The 16,988-nt window shown below is 47.4% G+C and overlaps 1 protein-coding gene, 2 long non-coding RNA genes and 1 pseudogene across 3 annotated transcripts in view; all 4 read left to right on the top strand.

Annotated features, from left to right (window-relative positions):
- LOC112076196 (thymidine phosphorylase-like) overlaps positions 1-3,419 on the top strand; it is a 22,652-nt gene extending 19,233 nt beyond the window's left edge. The window contains exons 2-4 of the mRNA XM_070441215.1: positions 2,618-2,645; positions 2,824-2,964; positions 3,101-3,419. Of these exons, the coding sequence (XP_070297316.1) occupies positions 2,847-2,964; positions 3,101-3,240 (258 nt within the window). The 5' untranslated portion in view covers positions 2,618-2,645; positions 2,824-2,846 and the 3' untranslated portion in view covers positions 3,241-3,419. The remainder of the gene's footprint in view (positions 1-2,617; positions 2,646-2,823; positions 2,965-3,100) is intronic.
- A 1,900-nt stretch (positions 3,420-5,319) lies between these two features.
- LOC139025948 (uncharacterized) lies at positions 5,320-16,385 on the top strand. The gene is made up of 2 exons (XR_011477639.1): positions 5,320-5,901; positions 16,317-16,385. It is a non-coding gene; the product is annotated as an uncharacterized lncRNA (long non-coding RNA).
- LOC139025947 (uncharacterized) lies at positions 7,351-8,861 on the top strand. The gene is made up of 3 exons (XR_011477637.1): positions 7,351-7,522; positions 8,319-8,415; positions 8,838-8,861. It is a non-coding gene; the product is annotated as an uncharacterized lncRNA (long non-coding RNA).
- On the top strand, positions 9,445-12,846 carry LOC112076197 (thymidine phosphorylase-like; annotated as a pseudogene).
- Positions 16,386-16,988: the final 603 nt, after the last annotated feature.

Raw genomic sequence — 16,988 nt, 5'->3', positions numbered from 1 at the left:
ACGAATCAGAAGGGAAACAGTCCTTTTGACATAATATAATCTGACCCTACCACATCCCCTCATCCCAATACCCTCACCCTTCTTACCCTCACCCTCTCCCCTTACCTCACCCTCCCCTTACCCTCACCCCCTTCACATCAAGCCTATAATCCAGTATATTAACTCTATCCATTATCATCTATCTTTACCTGTCTTCCTCTACCTGTACCCTCCCTGATCCATACATCTGACCCTGGTCTATACCTGTCTTCCTCTACCTGTACCCTCCCTGATCCATACATCTGACCCTGGTCTATACCTGTCTTCCTCTACCTGTACCCTCCTGATCCATTACATCTGACCCTGGTCTATACCTGTCTTCCTCTACTGTACCCTCCCTGATCCATACATCTGACCCTGGTCTATACCTGTCTTCCTCTACCTGTACCCTCCCTGATCCTTACATCTGACCCTGGTCTATACCTGTCTTCTCTACCTGTACCCTCCCTGATCCTTACATCTGACCCTGGTCTATACCTGTCTTCCTCTACCTGTACCCTCCCTGATCCATACATCTGACCCTGGTCTATACCTGTCTTCCTCTACCTGTACCCTCCCTGATCCATACATCTGACCCTGGTCTATACGTCTTCCTCTACCTGTACCCTCCCTGATCCATACATCTGACCCTGGTCTATACCTGTCTCCTCTACCTGTACCCTCCCTGATCCTTACATCTGACCCTGGTCTATACCTGTCTTCCTCTGAAAGCACTGAACTGAGCATTTAGAGTTAGAGCAATTCCAGTGGGGCTGGGTGGAGGAGCACAGGAGGACGGGCTCATTGTAATGGCTGGAATGGAATAGATGGAATGGTATCAAACATAGGAAACCACGTTTGACTTCTGTTCCAATTATTCCATTCCAGCCATTACAATGAGCCCATCCTCCTATTGCTCCTCCCACCAGCCTCCACTGAGCAATTCAATGTTAGCGCCCAAGTGTCTTCAGTCATACAGAAACACTCTGGTCCTGTTAGCGGTGGTAGGAATGGTTTGGTCCGAAGTCGGGCCTGGTGTTGGTCATCAGGGTAGGCTTGTCTTGGTTCAGGAAGGCAATGATTTGTTCAGGGTAGGCAAGGTTTGTGTGTGCGTAGCCTGGTTGTTCAGGATAGGCCTGGTTTGGTTCAGGATAGGCCTGGTTTGGTTCAGGATAGGCCTGGTTGGTCATCAGGATAGGCCTGGTGTTGGTTCAGGATAGGCCTGGTTTGGTCATCAGGATAGGCCTGGTTTGGTCATCAGGATAGGCCTGGTTTGGTTCAGGATAGGGCCTTGGGTTTGGTTCGAGATAGCCGCTTCGATTGAGCTTGTGTTGTGCTCATCGTTTGGATTTCCATCTTCAGCTTGCCTGCGGTTTGGTCATCAGGATAGGCCTGGTTTGGTCATCAGGATAGCCTGGTTGGTTCAGGGTAGGCCTGTTGTGGTTCAGGATAGGCCTGGTTATGGTTCAGGATAGGCCTGGTTTGGTTCAGGATAGGCCTGGTTTGGTCATCAGGATAGGCCTGGTTTGGTTCAGGATAGGCCTGTTTGGTTCAGGTGTAGGCCTGGTTTGGTTCAGGATAAGGCCTGGTTTGGTTCAGGATAGGCCTGCGTTTGGTTCAGGATAGGCCTGGTTTGGTTATCAGGATAGGCCTGGTTTGGTCATCAGGATAGGCCTGGTTTGGTTCAGGAAGGCCTGGTTTGGCTTCAGGGTAGGCCTGTTTGGTTCAGGATAGGCCTGGTTTGGTTCAGGATAGGCCTGGTTTGGTTCAGGATAGGCCTGGTTTGGTTCAGGATAGGCCTGGTTTGGTTCAGGGTAGGCCTGTTGGTTCAGGATAGGCATGGTTTGGTCAGGGTAGTCAAGGGTCATCAAGGAAGTCAGGGTTTGGTTCACAATGGTCCTCAGGGGGGGGGGGGGGGGGGGGGGGGGGGGGGGGGGGGGGGGGGGGGGGGGGGGGGGGGGGGGAGGGGGGGGGGGGGGGGGGGGGGGGGGGGGGGGGGGGGGGGGGGGGGGGGGGGGGGGGGGGGGGGGGGGGGGGGGGGGGGGGGGGGGGGGGGGGGGGGGGGGGGGGGGGGGGGGGGGGGGGGGGGGGGGGGGGGGGGGGGGGGGGGGGGGGGGGGGGGGGGGGGGGGGGGGGGGGGGGGGGGGGGGGGGGGGGGGGGGGGGGGGGGGGGGGGGGGGGGGGGGGAGGGGGGGGGGGGGGGGGGGGGGGTGGGGGGGGGGGGGGGGGGGGGGGGGGGGGGGGTGGGGGGGGGGGGGGGGGGGGGGGGGGGGGGGGAGGGGGGGGGGGGGGGGGGGGGGGGGGGGGGGGGGGGGGGGGGAAAAGAGAGGGGGGGGGGGGGGGGGGGGGGGGGGGGGGGGGGGGAGCAAATCAGTTGACTAACATTCTCAGCTTGGCTGCACCAAACAGGCTGCGTACAGATACCAGCCACTATAAAACTGGCGAGGACCTGTTTAACATTAACAACGACAACAAACTGGAAAAACCTTGTCGATCAAGACAAATGTGAACAGCTGAATACATGTGTGTGTGTCTCTGAGACGGGCACACTACCAGACAGAACTGGAGACACAGGGACACGGTAACACACACACACTACCAGACAGAACTGGAGACACAGGGCCACGGTAACACACACACACACTACCAGACAGAACTGGAGACAGAGGGCCACGGTAACACACACACACACACACACACACACACACACACACACACACACACACACACACACACACACAGGTACAGATACACAAATGCACACACATGCTCACACTGCATGACTTTGTCTTTTGGTGTCTGCAGGGACAGTGCTGGACATAGATGGCATGGTCATTGCTCAGGTGCTGCACAGGTTGGGGGCGGGACGTTCGAAGGCCGGAGACCCTGTCAATCACAGCGTGGGGGCGGAGCTTCTGGTGTCTTTGGGACAGAAGGTGGAGAAAGGTGAGAACTGTCTCACCCTGTGTATGTGTGTGTTTGTGTGTGTGTGTGTGTGTGTGTGTGTGTGTTAGTCAGGGTGTGAGGGGTGTAGGGGTCAGTGTCACCCTGATCTGACTCGACCTTTGCCCTCTGACCCCAGGGCAGCCATGGCTGCGTGTCCACTWCGAGACTCCGGCGCTGAGTGCAGAGCAGAGACTCAGTCTACAAGGGGCGCTGACACTGGGGMCCGYCGACCAGCTACACACACAGCCACTAGTGGCAGAAATCATACTGCCATAGTGACASAAATCCACTCTATGTTAAAGCTTGATTGGGAGATGACCTGCCTTTGGGAATCTCAGTGTTTAATTTTTAAAGGATGTATAGTTCAGATCTAAAGGCCTGTGTCTCCTGCTCTTCACTCTCAAAGTCCTCTCTAATTCGCTCATATAAAGTCACATGATTCTGTGGAGACTGAATAGATGTTAACCGTTTCCTGCGAACTGCTCCATGAGGGGATTTTCTGTTAAACCTTACTAATGCTTGTGTACTAAAATATCCTTCTTTAAGCCTCGGCATTGGGCTTGAGAGGTTAAAGAAACTAACTCATATAAGATATAAAAGTGTGTGTGCACATTATTAGAGGCCTGTTCTAACTGTTCTGGGTGTGTAGAATGACCCCAGGATGTCTGGGAGATCAGCCAAGACTTGACAGAACTGACTGGTTCCTCTTCAGTTAACTGGAGACAGAGTAAATGTTACATCCTGCACACCAATGATTGAGCTATTGTTCTGTCTGGAGCCTGTTTCTGGGTGAAAGATTCATGTTTTGTGTGTGTGTGTGTGACCAGTACGACCATACATCATCTGGGCCGACAGTCAAAGGCGCTAGCTTGCCCAACTTGGGGAACCATTGAGTTACTCAAATCTAATCACAGTGTATTTGTCACATGCGCTGAATACAGCAGGTGTAGACCTTACAGTGAAATGCTTACTTACAGGCTCTAACCAATAGTGCAAAAAATGTATTAGGTGAACAATAGGTAAGTAAAGAAATAAAAACAAAAGTAAAAAGACAGTGAAAAACAACTGCGAGCAATTGCCGTACCAGGCAGTGATGCAACCAGTCAGGATGCTCTCGATGTTGCAGCTGTAGAACCTTTTGAAGATCTCAGAACCCATGCCAAATCATTTTAGTTTCCTGAGGGGGAATAGGCTTTGTCGTGCCCTCTTTCCGACTGTCTTGGTGTGTTTGGACCATTTTAGTTTGTTGGTGATGTAGACACCAAGGAACTTGAAGCTCTCAACCTGCTCCACTACAGCCCCGTCGATGAGAATGGGGGAGTGCTCGGTCCTCATTTTCCTGTAGTCCACGATCATCTCCTTAGTCTTGGTTACGTTGAGGGATAGGTTGTTATTCTGGCACCATCCGGCCAGGTCTCTGATCTCCTCCCTATAGGCTGTCTCGTCGTTGTCGGTGATCAGGCCTACCACTGTTGTGTCCTCTGCAAACGCAATGATGGTGTTGGAGTTGTGCCTGGCCATGCAGTCGTGGGTGAACAGGGAGTACAGGAGGGGACTGAGCACGCACCCCTGGGGGGCTGTTGGGACATATTGAAAATGTCAGTGAAGACACCTGCCAGTTTGTCAGCACATGCCCGGAGCACACGTCCTGGTAATCAGTCTGGCCCCGCAACCTTGTGAATGTTGACCTGTTTAAAGGTCTTACTCACGTCGGCTACGGAGAGCGTGATCACACAGTCATCCGGAACAGCTGATGCTCTCATGCATGCCTCAGTGTTGTTTGCCTCGAAGCGAGCATAGAAGTGATTTAGCTCGTCTGGTAGGCTCGTGTCACTGGGCAGCTCGCGGCTTTGCTTCCCTATGTAGTCTGTAATAGTTTGCAAGCCCTGCCACATAAGATTAGCGTCGGAGCCGGTGTAGTATGATTCAATCTTAGCCCTGTATTGACACTTTGCCTGTTTGATGGTTTGTCGCAGGGCATAGCAGGATTTCTTATAAGCTTCTGTGTCACGAATAACAATCTGTTGTTGCTAACAGCTAGGTGGCTACGCTAACTGCTCTAGGGTTAAGGTTAGTGGAAGGGTTAGCTAAAGGTTAGGGGAAGGGTTAGCTAATTTGATCAGTAGTTCCAACGTAGCTATAAAGTGTTACAATTTGCTAATTTAGCTAAAATGCTAAAGTTTTCTGTGATGAGATTCAAACACGCAACCTTGGCGTTGCTAGAAGTTTGTGTTATACGCCCACTCATCCACCCCGACCAACCACCCTACTTTAGTGTTTGCCTTAATAACCTGTCTTAGTAACCATTATGGAGGAAATTATTAGTTACCTACCATTGTGTTTAATTGAACATACTAGCTGTTTTACTTGGAGAATTAGCCAATGTTATATTTTAGTATATGCTTCTCTTGTGGGACTTAGTCATGGGTTTGGGCATACAGATAAGAGCCTTTTGGGTGCAACTGCAGTATGTGACGTCCTGTTTTAACAATCTACAGGAACTTAGATGTGTGGAAACTGCAAGTGAAATATTACATATTTACCTGCTTTGCTGAATATTGATTGTTGAATTATATGCTTAACAATAGTAAGAGATTTCCATAACTACAAATGCTGTGCTTCTTGTAAAGGGATGGTTCCCTCTAGCTCCCTCCAGCTGGTCTGTGGGTATCGTCCAGGACATGGTGTGAGGCGAGATAGAGAGAGCCTGAGAAGTAGAATAAACCCCTATTTGTTTCTAATCATCTTTGCTTCTGAGAAACTAAGCAGGGTCGGGGAAACAACAACGGTACATTACCACAAGATGAACCCAAGGTGCTTATGATGCCCCGATCTGCATGGGAGGGTGGAACCAGCCCTGACTAAGCCTTTTTAGGTCTGCATATATGGACCTCTGTTTTTTCTGTATCATTGAGCTCTCGGCCTTACACTCAAGATGTGGGGTCGACCAGCTCATTATTGCAATTCTTATTAAATAAAGTGATTGTTGAAGAAATGACAAAGTCTCTCTCACTTGGTTAGATGTCCTGCTAAACATTCAGGTAACACACAGACAACAGGCACACACACAAGACACACACACACACTGCCACATGAACACAGAGCACAACACATTATTCAGCTGTTCACATTTGTCTTGATTGACAGGTTTTCCAGTTTGTTGTGTTTTAATGTTAAACATGTCTCCAGTTTATAGTGGCTGATTTCTATACCAGCCTGTTGGTCAGGAAGCTGAGAAATGGTAGTCAACTGATTTGCTCTGAGGCCATTGTGAACCAAACCCTGACTTCCTTGATGACCCTGACTACCCTGACCAAAACCATGCCTATCCTGAACCAAACAGGCCTATCTGAACCAAACCAGGCCTACCCTGACCAAACCAGGCCTATCCTGAACCAAACCAGGCCTATCCTGATGACCAAACCAGGCCTATCCTGATGACCAAACCAGCTATCCTAACCAAACCGGCCTATCCTGAACCAAACCAGGCCTACGCACACACAAACCTTGCCTACCCGGAACAAATCATTGCCTCCCTGAACCAAGACAAGCCTACACTGATGATCAACACCAGGCCGACTTCAGAACCAAACCATTCCTACCAAGCTAACCAGGCCAGAGTGTTTCTGTATGACTGAAGACACTTTGGGCGCTAACATTGAATTGCTCAGTGGAGTTTGGTGGGAGGAGCAATAGGAGGATGGGCTCATTGTAATGGCTGGAATGATATTTGGAACGAGTCAAACGTGGTTTCCATATGTTTGTACCATTCCATCAATTCCATTCCAGCCATTACAATGAGCCCGTCCTCCTGTTGCTCCTCCCACCAGCCGCCACTGGAATTGCTCTAATTCTAAATGCTCAGTTCATGCTTTCAGAGGAAGACAGGTATAGACCAGGGTCAGATGTAAGGATCAGGGAGGGTACAGGTAGAGGAGACAGGTTAAGACCAGGGTCAGATGTAAGGATAGGGAGGGTACAGTAGAGGAGACAGGTAAAGACCAGGGTCAGATTAGGATCAGGGAGGGTACAGGTAGAGGAAGACAGGTAAAGACCAGGGTCAATGTAAGGATCAGGGAGGTACAGGTAGAGGAAGACAGGTAAAGACCAGGGTCAGATGTATGGATCAGGGAGGGTACGGTAGAGGAAGACAGGTAAAGACCAGGGTCAGATGTATGGATCAGGGGGTACAGGTAGAGGAAGACAGGTAAAGATTCATGATAATGGATAGATTAATATACTGGATTATAGGTTTGATGTGAAGGGGGTGAGGGTAAGGGGAGGGGTGAGGGTAAGAAGAAGAGTGAGGTAAGGGGAGGGTGAGGGTATTGGGATGAGGGGATGTTGGTAGGGTCAGATATATTTATGTCAAAAGGACTGTTTCCCTTTCTGACTTGTGATGGGTTGTGACTACTGTAGTAGTTAATGACTAACTGACCCACTCCACCACTCACACCCATTGGCACATAGTCCAGGCAGACAGAGAGGGGTATTTATTACCGGTGTGTCCTCAAGGTTGGAAGACATGACAGTGTTCAGGAGCAGCGTTCCGGTGCAGGTAGGAACTCTGAAGTTTTGAAAACCTTAATAGACACATGTAGAATAGAAGAGGAGGAAGGAAGCACTGTGAGGACACAAATAGTATAATTTTGGTAGACAGAAGGTGCTCGTGGTAAAGGGGTAAATTGGTCATCAAAAAGAAAGGAGGACCAAGGACTCTTCATACAATTAATTAAAATCCTTTATTTGTATGGCTTTGTTTCCTTTGTTCAATGAAATAAAGTTTAAACTCAGATTATTTCCTCTGCATGGCCTTCCTCAAGGAGTACAAAGAAATTGATAATACAATGTCCTCTTTTGAACAGCTTTTTCCATCAGCCCTGATTTGAAGAGGGATGGTTACAGAATTCATTGGACAACACCTAGTAAGCAATAGTATACACATAAAAAAGTGAAATACTGTAGATATGTTATCAACACATTTAACTCAAAGCTAGAATCATCAGAACGCCTAGAAAGGAAGTTCTAACATTAAATATGACTGGGCAAAGTGCCAAGAATAGGAGAGACATCAATTTCCATAGTCACTAGATCACTGCAACGTGGACAATAACGGTCCAAACATAGCTGAGGGCAACAGTGCAAAATGTCCACTAGATGGCAGAAAAGAGACCTATCACGACCCGACAGGAAAAGTGAGAAATCCATGATATGGGCAGTTGACTCTGAGAGAGAAAAGCAATAGTTGACAGTTTTTGAACAAATTAATTTCTTCCAAAATTAAGGAGAAGCAAGAGAGAAATAGATCAAGAAAGAGAGATTATTATTTTTTATTATTATATATATTTTTTCAGTTTCGTTTTTCTGGCAAATACAGCTGGCTAGTTCAGCCAACAGAACGCCTGCTCAAACATACTTTCCAACACAACACTAGAACTCTTCTAAGTCAAGGTAAGATTTTGGTTATACTAATTTATTGCCACTGGGGCCCACTTGTGTAACTGTTAACTGACTGTTACACATAACGTTACTGCATGATTGTAGCAGGTTTACTAACGCGTTAGTTCTATTAACTATGCTGACGATGTGTGCCGTTACTTTAGCTAATTGGTAACAAAGATGTAGGTTTTTGTAGAGGTTTGGCTTGGAAATGTTTTTTGCCTGGTCACATACAGCTGATGTGTTGTACATTGAAGTCCACAAGCAAAGGGAGAGAAGGAACGCAACGTGGCAGTTATGAGAGTGAACTCTAAATACGCGAGATCAGGAGTGTATTCATTCCGCAGATTCTGTTGAAACATACACAGACACACAATAGTTTAGTGATTTAAAACAATCCCTCGTGTACTTTCCTCTCCTACTTTCACATGCAGCTGTGTGTCAGTCCGCTGTGTATTGTGGGAGTGAATGATACATTAGGGACAGACATTAGGTGTACATAAGAGAAGCAGACATGAGTTAATGGATACATGCTGGTAAAACAGCTGAACACTAAAACGACTACAGAATGAAGGCGACGCATAGGCGCCTAGGAAAACTGGACACACTATGATAGAGGGACACATAGTCTGCTGACATTAACACACTAATGATAGAGGGACACATAGTCTGCTGACATAACACACTAATGATAGAGGGACACATAGTCTGCTGACATTAACACACTAATGATAGAGGACACATAGTCTGCTGCTTCTAAAAAGGCAAACATGCAAAGACGTAGGCCTATAGGATAGACAGACATATATTATTTTTAGGACAAGAAAGGGTCCTGCCACCATTATAACCTAACTGAAACCAGACATGGGCTTATTGGGCGTAAACAAGCAGGAAGCCTAAACCATAAAGATAATGGTGGAACATCTTCGTTTGCATATGTATGGACTCATATGCTGTATAGGATAATTACAAGAGCCGGGTCTGGGAAAGGTGTGTGATCGCGGACCACTCCGGCTTGTGATATTTAATATTAAAGCCTTTATGAATCCACAAGTTCTTGCAAGTTGTTATGTTTTGAACCGATTCTTCCACGACAGTATCAGTCAGCTGCAGGGAGGCGAACCAGGAGCAGAGCACAGCCACTTTCCCCGGCACATCCGCAAGAAACGGAACGGTGAACAGCTGAGCGCTGGGGAGATCCGAGACTTCGTACAGGGTGTCAAGGACAAGACCATCCAAGAGAGTCAGATTGGTACACACACACACACACACACACACACACACACACACACACACACACACACACAACACCATCCAGCGATGTGCAGGTAGATCACAGAGTCACAGTGAGTGAGATGCCAGATAAGGCAGTGGTAGACCATAGGTCTGCCGGAGGAGGAACCCCCACACACTTTAGAATGAGTATCAATAGTCAAGCTCAGGCCAAAACCTGCACTCACAGTTGAAATGCTGATCTGATGTGTGTGTGTGTGTGGTGTGTGTGTGTGTGTGTGTTGTGTGTGTGTGTGGGTGTGTGTGGTGTGTGTGTGTGTGTGTGTGGTGTGTGTGTGTCTGTGTGTGTGTGTGTGTGTGTGTGTTGTGTGTGTGTGTGTGTGTTGGGTGCATGTGTGTGAGTGCGTGCGTGTCTGCATGTGTGTGTGTGTATGTGTTTGGCGTGTGTGTCTGTGCGTGTGCGTGTGTCTGTGTGTCTGTGTGTGTGTGGTGTGTGTGTGTGGTGTGTGTATAGGAGCCATTGCTGATGGCAATCTGGCTGCAGGGATGGTAGCGGAGGAGACTCACGCACTGACGAAGGAGATGATGCTGTCAGGGGAAGTGATGTCATGGCCGGCAGAGTGGGCGGACTAATGGTGGATAAACACTCGACGGGTGGAGTGGGGACAAGATCAGCCTGGTGCTGGCTCCTGCTCTGGCTGCCTGCGGCTGCAAGGTACCTGCCTGGATCCACCTGTGTGTGTGTGTGTTTCTGTGTGTGTCTGTGTGTGTGTCTGTGTGTGTAACTATCAGAAGCTGTGTCCATAGGTACCCATGATAGTGGCAGAGGTCTGGCGCACACAGGCGCACGCTGGACAAACTGGAGTCCATCCCTGGATAACGTCTATCAGTCAGTACAACAGGCCTTCTCTCTCTCTCTCTCTCTCTCTCTCTCTCTCTCTCTCTCTCTCTCTCTCTCTCTCTCCTCTCTCTCTCTTCTCTCTCTCTCTCTCTCTCTCTCTCTCTCCTCTCTCTCTCTCTCTTCTCCTCTCTCCTCTCTCTTCTCTTCTCTCTCCTCTCTCTCTGTCTCTTCTCTCTGTTCTCTCTCTCTCTTTCTCTCTGTCTCTGCTCTCTCTCTCTCGTCCTCTTCCCTCCTCTCTCTCTGTCTCTTTCTCCTCTCTCCCTCTCTCTCTCTCTCTTCTGTCTGTCTCTCTCTGTTCTCTCTCCTCTTCTCTCCCTCTTCTGTCTGTCTCTCTCTCTCTCCTCTCCCTCTCTCTTCTCTCTCTCTCTCTCTCTCTTCTCTCTTTTTTGCTGTCTCTCTCTCTCTCTCTCTCTCTCTCTCTCTCTCCTCTCTTCTCTCTCTCTCTCTCTTCATTTAAAGTTATTAACTGTTGATATTTGGCACCATCCTCAGCTTCATCGAATCCTGGAGGAGTTGGCTGTTGCATTGTAGGACAGACAGATAACCTGGTGCCTGCTGACAAGGTCATGTACGTCTGAGAGACGTTACGTCTACAGTCGACAGCCTCCCACTCATCACAGGTCTGCCAACAACAACAACAGGAAACTGGACTACCTTCAAAGTAGAGAAATGAACATGTGAATAGTGTGTGTGTCCTCTCCAGGCTCTATCATCTCTAAGAAGGGTGCTGAGTCTCTGAGTGCGCTGGTTCTGGATGTGAAGTTTGGGAATGCAGCTCTCTACAAAGACCTGGCAGTGCCAAGTCACTGGCCAGTCCATGGTAACCCTAACACTGACACCTGACCTTTACCCCCTTCTTGTTTCAATGTCTGGAGCGTTTTCACTCCTGCCTTGTACTTGATTGATCAAATAAGGTTGTTGATTTAGTTAGGAACTCACCTGGTGTCAAGTGTGTAATAGAAAGGCATAACAAAAAGCAGAACCCCTGACCCTTACCGTGACCCCACTCTCCTGCAGGTGACAGTTGGGAACAGTTTGGGGATCCGTACGGGGGCGGTGCTTAGTCGTATGAACTGTCCTATTGGTCGCTGTGTGGGGAACACTCTGGAAGTGATGGAGTCCCTGGAGTGTCTAAAGGGGAGGGCCCTGACGACATACTGGAGCTGGTCACAAGTCTGGGTGAGGAATACACACAGACACACAGACACACAAACTCAGTGAATTGGTTCCTTTGGACCAAAACCAAGCAGAACAGACCTAGTTAGAATGTCAGTGCTGCTCGGTTTAGCTACAGTCTAGACACAGAAGCTGTGGAAGTTCCAAGTCATTCTTAAGTCATTACCTTCAAATTCAAGTCAATCTTCTGGTGTGTGTTGTGTGTGTGTGTGTGTGTGGTGTGTGTGTGTGTGTGTGTGTGTGTGTGTGTGTGTGTGTGTGTGTGTGTGTGTGTGTGTGTGTGTGTGTGTGTGTGTGTGTGTGTGGGTGTGTGTGTTGTGTGTAGGTGGGCTGCTGTTGTGGATGATTGGCCGTGCAGGGAGCCTGGAGGAGGGTAAAAAGGTGATCTCTAAAACCCTGCAGAGTGTGCAGCCCTGGAAAAGTTCCAGAACATGATGATTGGTCAGGGAGTAACCAGTCAGAATCGCTGCATCACTCTGTTCAACCAACGCAGACTACTACAGCATCACTGAGACGGGCACCACTACCAGACAGAACTGGAGACACAGGGGCCACGGTACACACACACACACACACACACACACACACACACACACACACACAACACACACACACACACACACACGCTCACACTTCATTTGACTTTGTCTTTTGGTGTCTGCAGGGACAGTGCTGGACATAGACGGCATGGTCATTGCTCAGGTGCTGCACAGGTTGGGGGCGGGACGTTCGAAGGCCGGAGACCCTGTCAATCACAGCGTGGGGCGGAGCTTCTGGTGTCTTTGGACAGAAGTGGGAGAAGGTGAGAACTCTCTGACCCTGTGTGTGTTGTGTGTGTGTGTGTGTGTGTGTGTGTGTGTTGTGTGTGTGTGTGGTGTGTGTGTGTGTGGTGTGTGTGTGTGTGTGTGTGTGTGTGTGTGTGTGTTGTGTGTGTGTTGTGTGTTGGTTAGTCAGGGTGTGAGGGGTGTAGGGTCAGTGTCACCCTGATCTGACTCGACCTTTGCCCTCTGACCCCAGGGCAGCCATGGCTGCGTGTCCACTACGAGACTCCGGCGCTGAGTGCAGAGCAGAGACTCAGTCTACAAGGGGCGCTGACACTGGGGCCCGCGACCAGCTACACACACAGCCACTAGTGGCAGAAATCATACTGCCATAGAGACAAAATCCACTCTATGTTAAAGCTTGATTGGGAATGACCTGCCTTTGGGAATCTCAGTGTTTAATTTTTAAAGGATGTATAGTTCAGATCTAAAGGCCTGTGTCTCCTGCTCTTCACTCTCAAAGTCCTCTCTGATTCGCTCATATAAAGTACATGATTCTGTGGAGACTGAATAGATGTTAACCGTTTCCTGGAACTGTATGAGGGGATTTTCTGTTAAACCTTACTAATGCTTGTGTACTAAAATATCCTTCTTTAAGCCTCGGCATTGGGCTTGAGATGGTTAAAGAAACTAACTCATATAAGATATAAAAGTGTGTGTGCACATTATAGAGGCCTGTTCTAACTGTTCTGGGTGTGTAGAATGACCCCAGGATGTCTGGGAGATCAGCCAAGACTTGACAGAAACTGAACTGGCATCCTGCACACCAATGATTGAGCTATTGTTCTGTCTGGAGCCTGTTTCTGGGCAAAATATTCATGTTTTGTGTGTGTGTGTGTGACCAGTACGGCCATACATCATCTGGGCCGACAGTCAAAGGCGCTAGCTTGCCCAACTTGGGGGGAACCGTTGAGCTACTGTTAGAGGAAGTATGTCAGGAGTGACTTCTTGTCATCCTGGCCCATATTGTCCTCACTCAGTTGCGACATACTGAGGAAACATTTTCACCCTGTTGTCCCCCCCTCACTCACACACATACACATACATGGGGTCACGTGTTTTGCAGATGCTTGCATGGGGTAGCTTGACTATATAAACGCTCCTGTACTCTGTGTACAGGAGGCTCTCACTCCATCTCACCTGTGTGGGCGGGGCGACCAGCCTCCATATTATAATAGGAATTTTAATAAAAGTAATACCTTGATTGATTATTGATTTTGTCTCTCCTCATTATTAGTTAAAGGTAGAATTTCCACCACACCTGTCGTGAAGGTCAAAGTTCATCCAGGACTGTTATCCAGAAACACACACAGTAAGCCAAGACAAATGTTGATTGACAGCTGACTGTGTTATATCAGTTTCACTGACAGTTTCATTAGTGTGTGTGGGGATTTTCCTTTTTGGMTTGTCTCAGCATGAACTCAACAGATTCTTCCAAAACAACAATGATACTGCTTTCCACGTTGCTTCTAAATACGAATATACATGTCCACACATCTCTATTACAATATAAATATAAGAACAAAATGTTTGCCAGTATGGCCCTAACAACCTAGTAAATTTAATATTATGCAAACATTTGGTGGCACAGAAAGAAAGGAGATATTACTGCACTGTTGGAGATATGAACACAAGCATTTCACTACTCACTCACATACACATATCTGTTAAATATGTGTACGTGACTGTCACGCCCTGGCAATAGAGAGGCTTTTATTCTCTATTTTGGTTAGGCCAGGGTGTGACTAGGGTGGGCATTCTAGTTTCTTTATTTCTATGTTTTCTATTTCTTTGTGTTTGGCCGGGTGTGGTTCTCAATCAGAGGCAGCTGTCTATCGTTACTTAGGTAGCCCTTTTTTCCACCTGTCTTTGTGGGAAGTTAACTTTGTTTGATGGCACATTGCCTTAAGCTTCACGGTTTGTTTTGGTATTGTTTATTGTTTTGTTGGCGACATCTACTATTAAAAGTATGTACGCTGACCACGCTGCACCTTGGTCCTCTTCTTCAGACGCCCGTGACAGTGACAAATATAATTTAGTTTGATTTGATTTGTGAAGGATATCATAAAAGCCCAATGTAGGCTACATCTCAATCAATATAAAAATGTATTGAAAATGAAATACATAAATCAAATTTACATAAGTATTCACACCCCTGAGTTAATACTTTGTAGAAGCACCTTTGGCAGCGATTACCGATTTGCGTCGTCTTGGGTTGGTCTGTATCAGCTTTGCACATCTGGATTTGGGGTTTTCTCCCATTCTTCCTTTTCTCAAGCTCTGTTCTGTTCTCAAGCTCTGTTAAATTAGATGGGGAGCGGCGAAAAACAGCAATCTTCAAGTCCTTCAATCCACAGATTTTCAATGGGTTCAATTCTAGGCTTTGGCTGGGCCACTCAAGGACTTTCACATTCTTGTTCTGAAGTCATTCCAGCATTGCTTTGGCTGTATGCTTGGGGACATTGTCCTGTTGGAACATAAATATTTTCCTCAGTCTAAAGTCGTTTGCACTCTGAAGCAGGTCATTATCAAGGATTTGCCTGTATTTGGATCCATTCATTGTTCCCTCTATCCTTGCCAGTCTCCCAGTCCATGCCGCTGAAAAGCATCCCCATAGCATGATGCTGCCACGACGCTTCACTGTAGGGATGGTGTTAGACAGGTGATGAGCTGTGCCTGGTTTTCTCAACATGGTCTCAGAGCATTTCGTATTCTTTTGTGCGTATATTAAACCAAAACACTCCATTAACTATGATATGTTACGTTTCGTACGGTATCTTAATTTGTGGATGTCCATTATCCATTTTGAATGATATGTTTGAAATTTGTTAAACGTATTATAATATGTCACGAATTACAATTTGTTGTTGCTAACAGCTAGGTGGCTAACGCTAACTAGCTCTAGGGGTTAAGGTTAGTGGAAGGGTTAGCTAAAAAGGTTAGGGGAAGGTTAGCTAATTTGATCAGTAGTTCCAACGTAGCTATAAAGTAGTTACATATTGCTAATTAGCTAAAATGCTAAAGTTTTCTGTGATGAGATTCAAACACGACAACCTTGGCGTTGCTAGAAGTTTGGTTATACGCCCACTCATCCACCCCGACCAACCACCCTACTTTAGTGTTTGCCTTAATAAACCTGTCTTATGTAACCATTATGGAGAAATTATTGAGTTACCTACCATGTTGTTTAATTGAACATACTATGCTGTTTTACTGGAGAATTAGCCAATGTTATATTTTAGTATATGCTCTCTTGTGGACTATAGTCATGGGTTTGGGCATACAGATAAGAGCCTTTTGGGTGCAACTGCAGTATGTGACGTCCTGTTTTAAACAATCTACAGGAACTTAGATGTGTGGAACTGCAAGTGAAATATTACATATTATACCTGCTTTGCTGAATATTGATTGTTGAATTATATGCTTAACAATAGTAAGAGATTTCCATAACTACAAATGTGTGCTTCTGTAAAGGGATGTTCCCCTCTAGCTCCCTCCAGCTGGTCTGTGGGTATCGTCCAGGACATGGTGTGAAGCCGAGATAGAGAGAGCCTGAGAAGTAGAATAAACCCTATTTGTTTCTAATCATCTTTGCTTCTGAGAAACTAAGCCAGGGTGCGGGAAAAAAAACGGTGAACATTACCACAAGATGAACCCAAGTAGCTTATGATGCCCCGATCTGCATGGGAGGGTGGAACCAGCCCTGACTAAGCCTTTTTAGGTCTGCTATATAGGACCTCTGTTTTTTCTGTATCATGAGCTCTCGGCCTTACACTCAAGAGTGTGGGGTCGACCAGCTTCATTATTGCAATTCTTATTAAATAAAGATGATCGTTTGAAGAAATGACAAAGTCTCTTCCACTTGGTTAGAATGTCCTGCTAAACATTCAGGTAACACACAGACACAGACACACACAGACACACACACACACTGCCACATGAACACAGACACACACACATTATTCAGCTGTTCACATTTGTCTGATTGACAGGTTTTCCAGTTTGTTGTTGTTGTTAATGTTAAACATGTCCCTCAGTTTATAGTGGCTGTGTATCTATACCAGCCTGTTGGTCAGAAAGCTGAGAAATGGTAGTCAACTATTTGCTCTGAGGACCATTGTGAACCAAACCCTGACTTCCTTGATGACCCTGACTACCCTGACCAAAACCATGCCTATCCTGAACCAAACAGGCCTATCCTGAACCAAACCAGGCCTACCCTGAACCAAACCAGGCCTATCCTGACCAAAACCAGGCTATCCTGATGACCAAACCAGGCCTATCCTGATGACCAAACCAGGCCTATCCTGAACCAAACCAGGCCTACCTGAACCAAACAGGCCTACGCACACACAAACCTTGCCTACCCGAACAAATCATTGCCTCCTGAACCAAGACAAGCCTACACTGATGATCAACACCAGGCGCGACTTCAGACCAAACCATTCCTACCA

Source organism: Salvelinus sp. IW2-2015, unplaced genomic scaffold (assembly GCF_002910315.2).
Source record: "Salvelinus sp. IW2-2015 unplaced genomic scaffold, ASM291031v2 Un_scaffold3618, whole genome shotgun sequence".
NCBI classification, from domain to species: domain Eukaryota; kingdom Metazoa; phylum Chordata; class Actinopteri; order Salmoniformes; family Salmonidae; genus Salvelinus; species Salvelinus sp. IW2-2015.
This window is presented reverse-complemented; position numbering and strand designations above follow the sequence as displayed.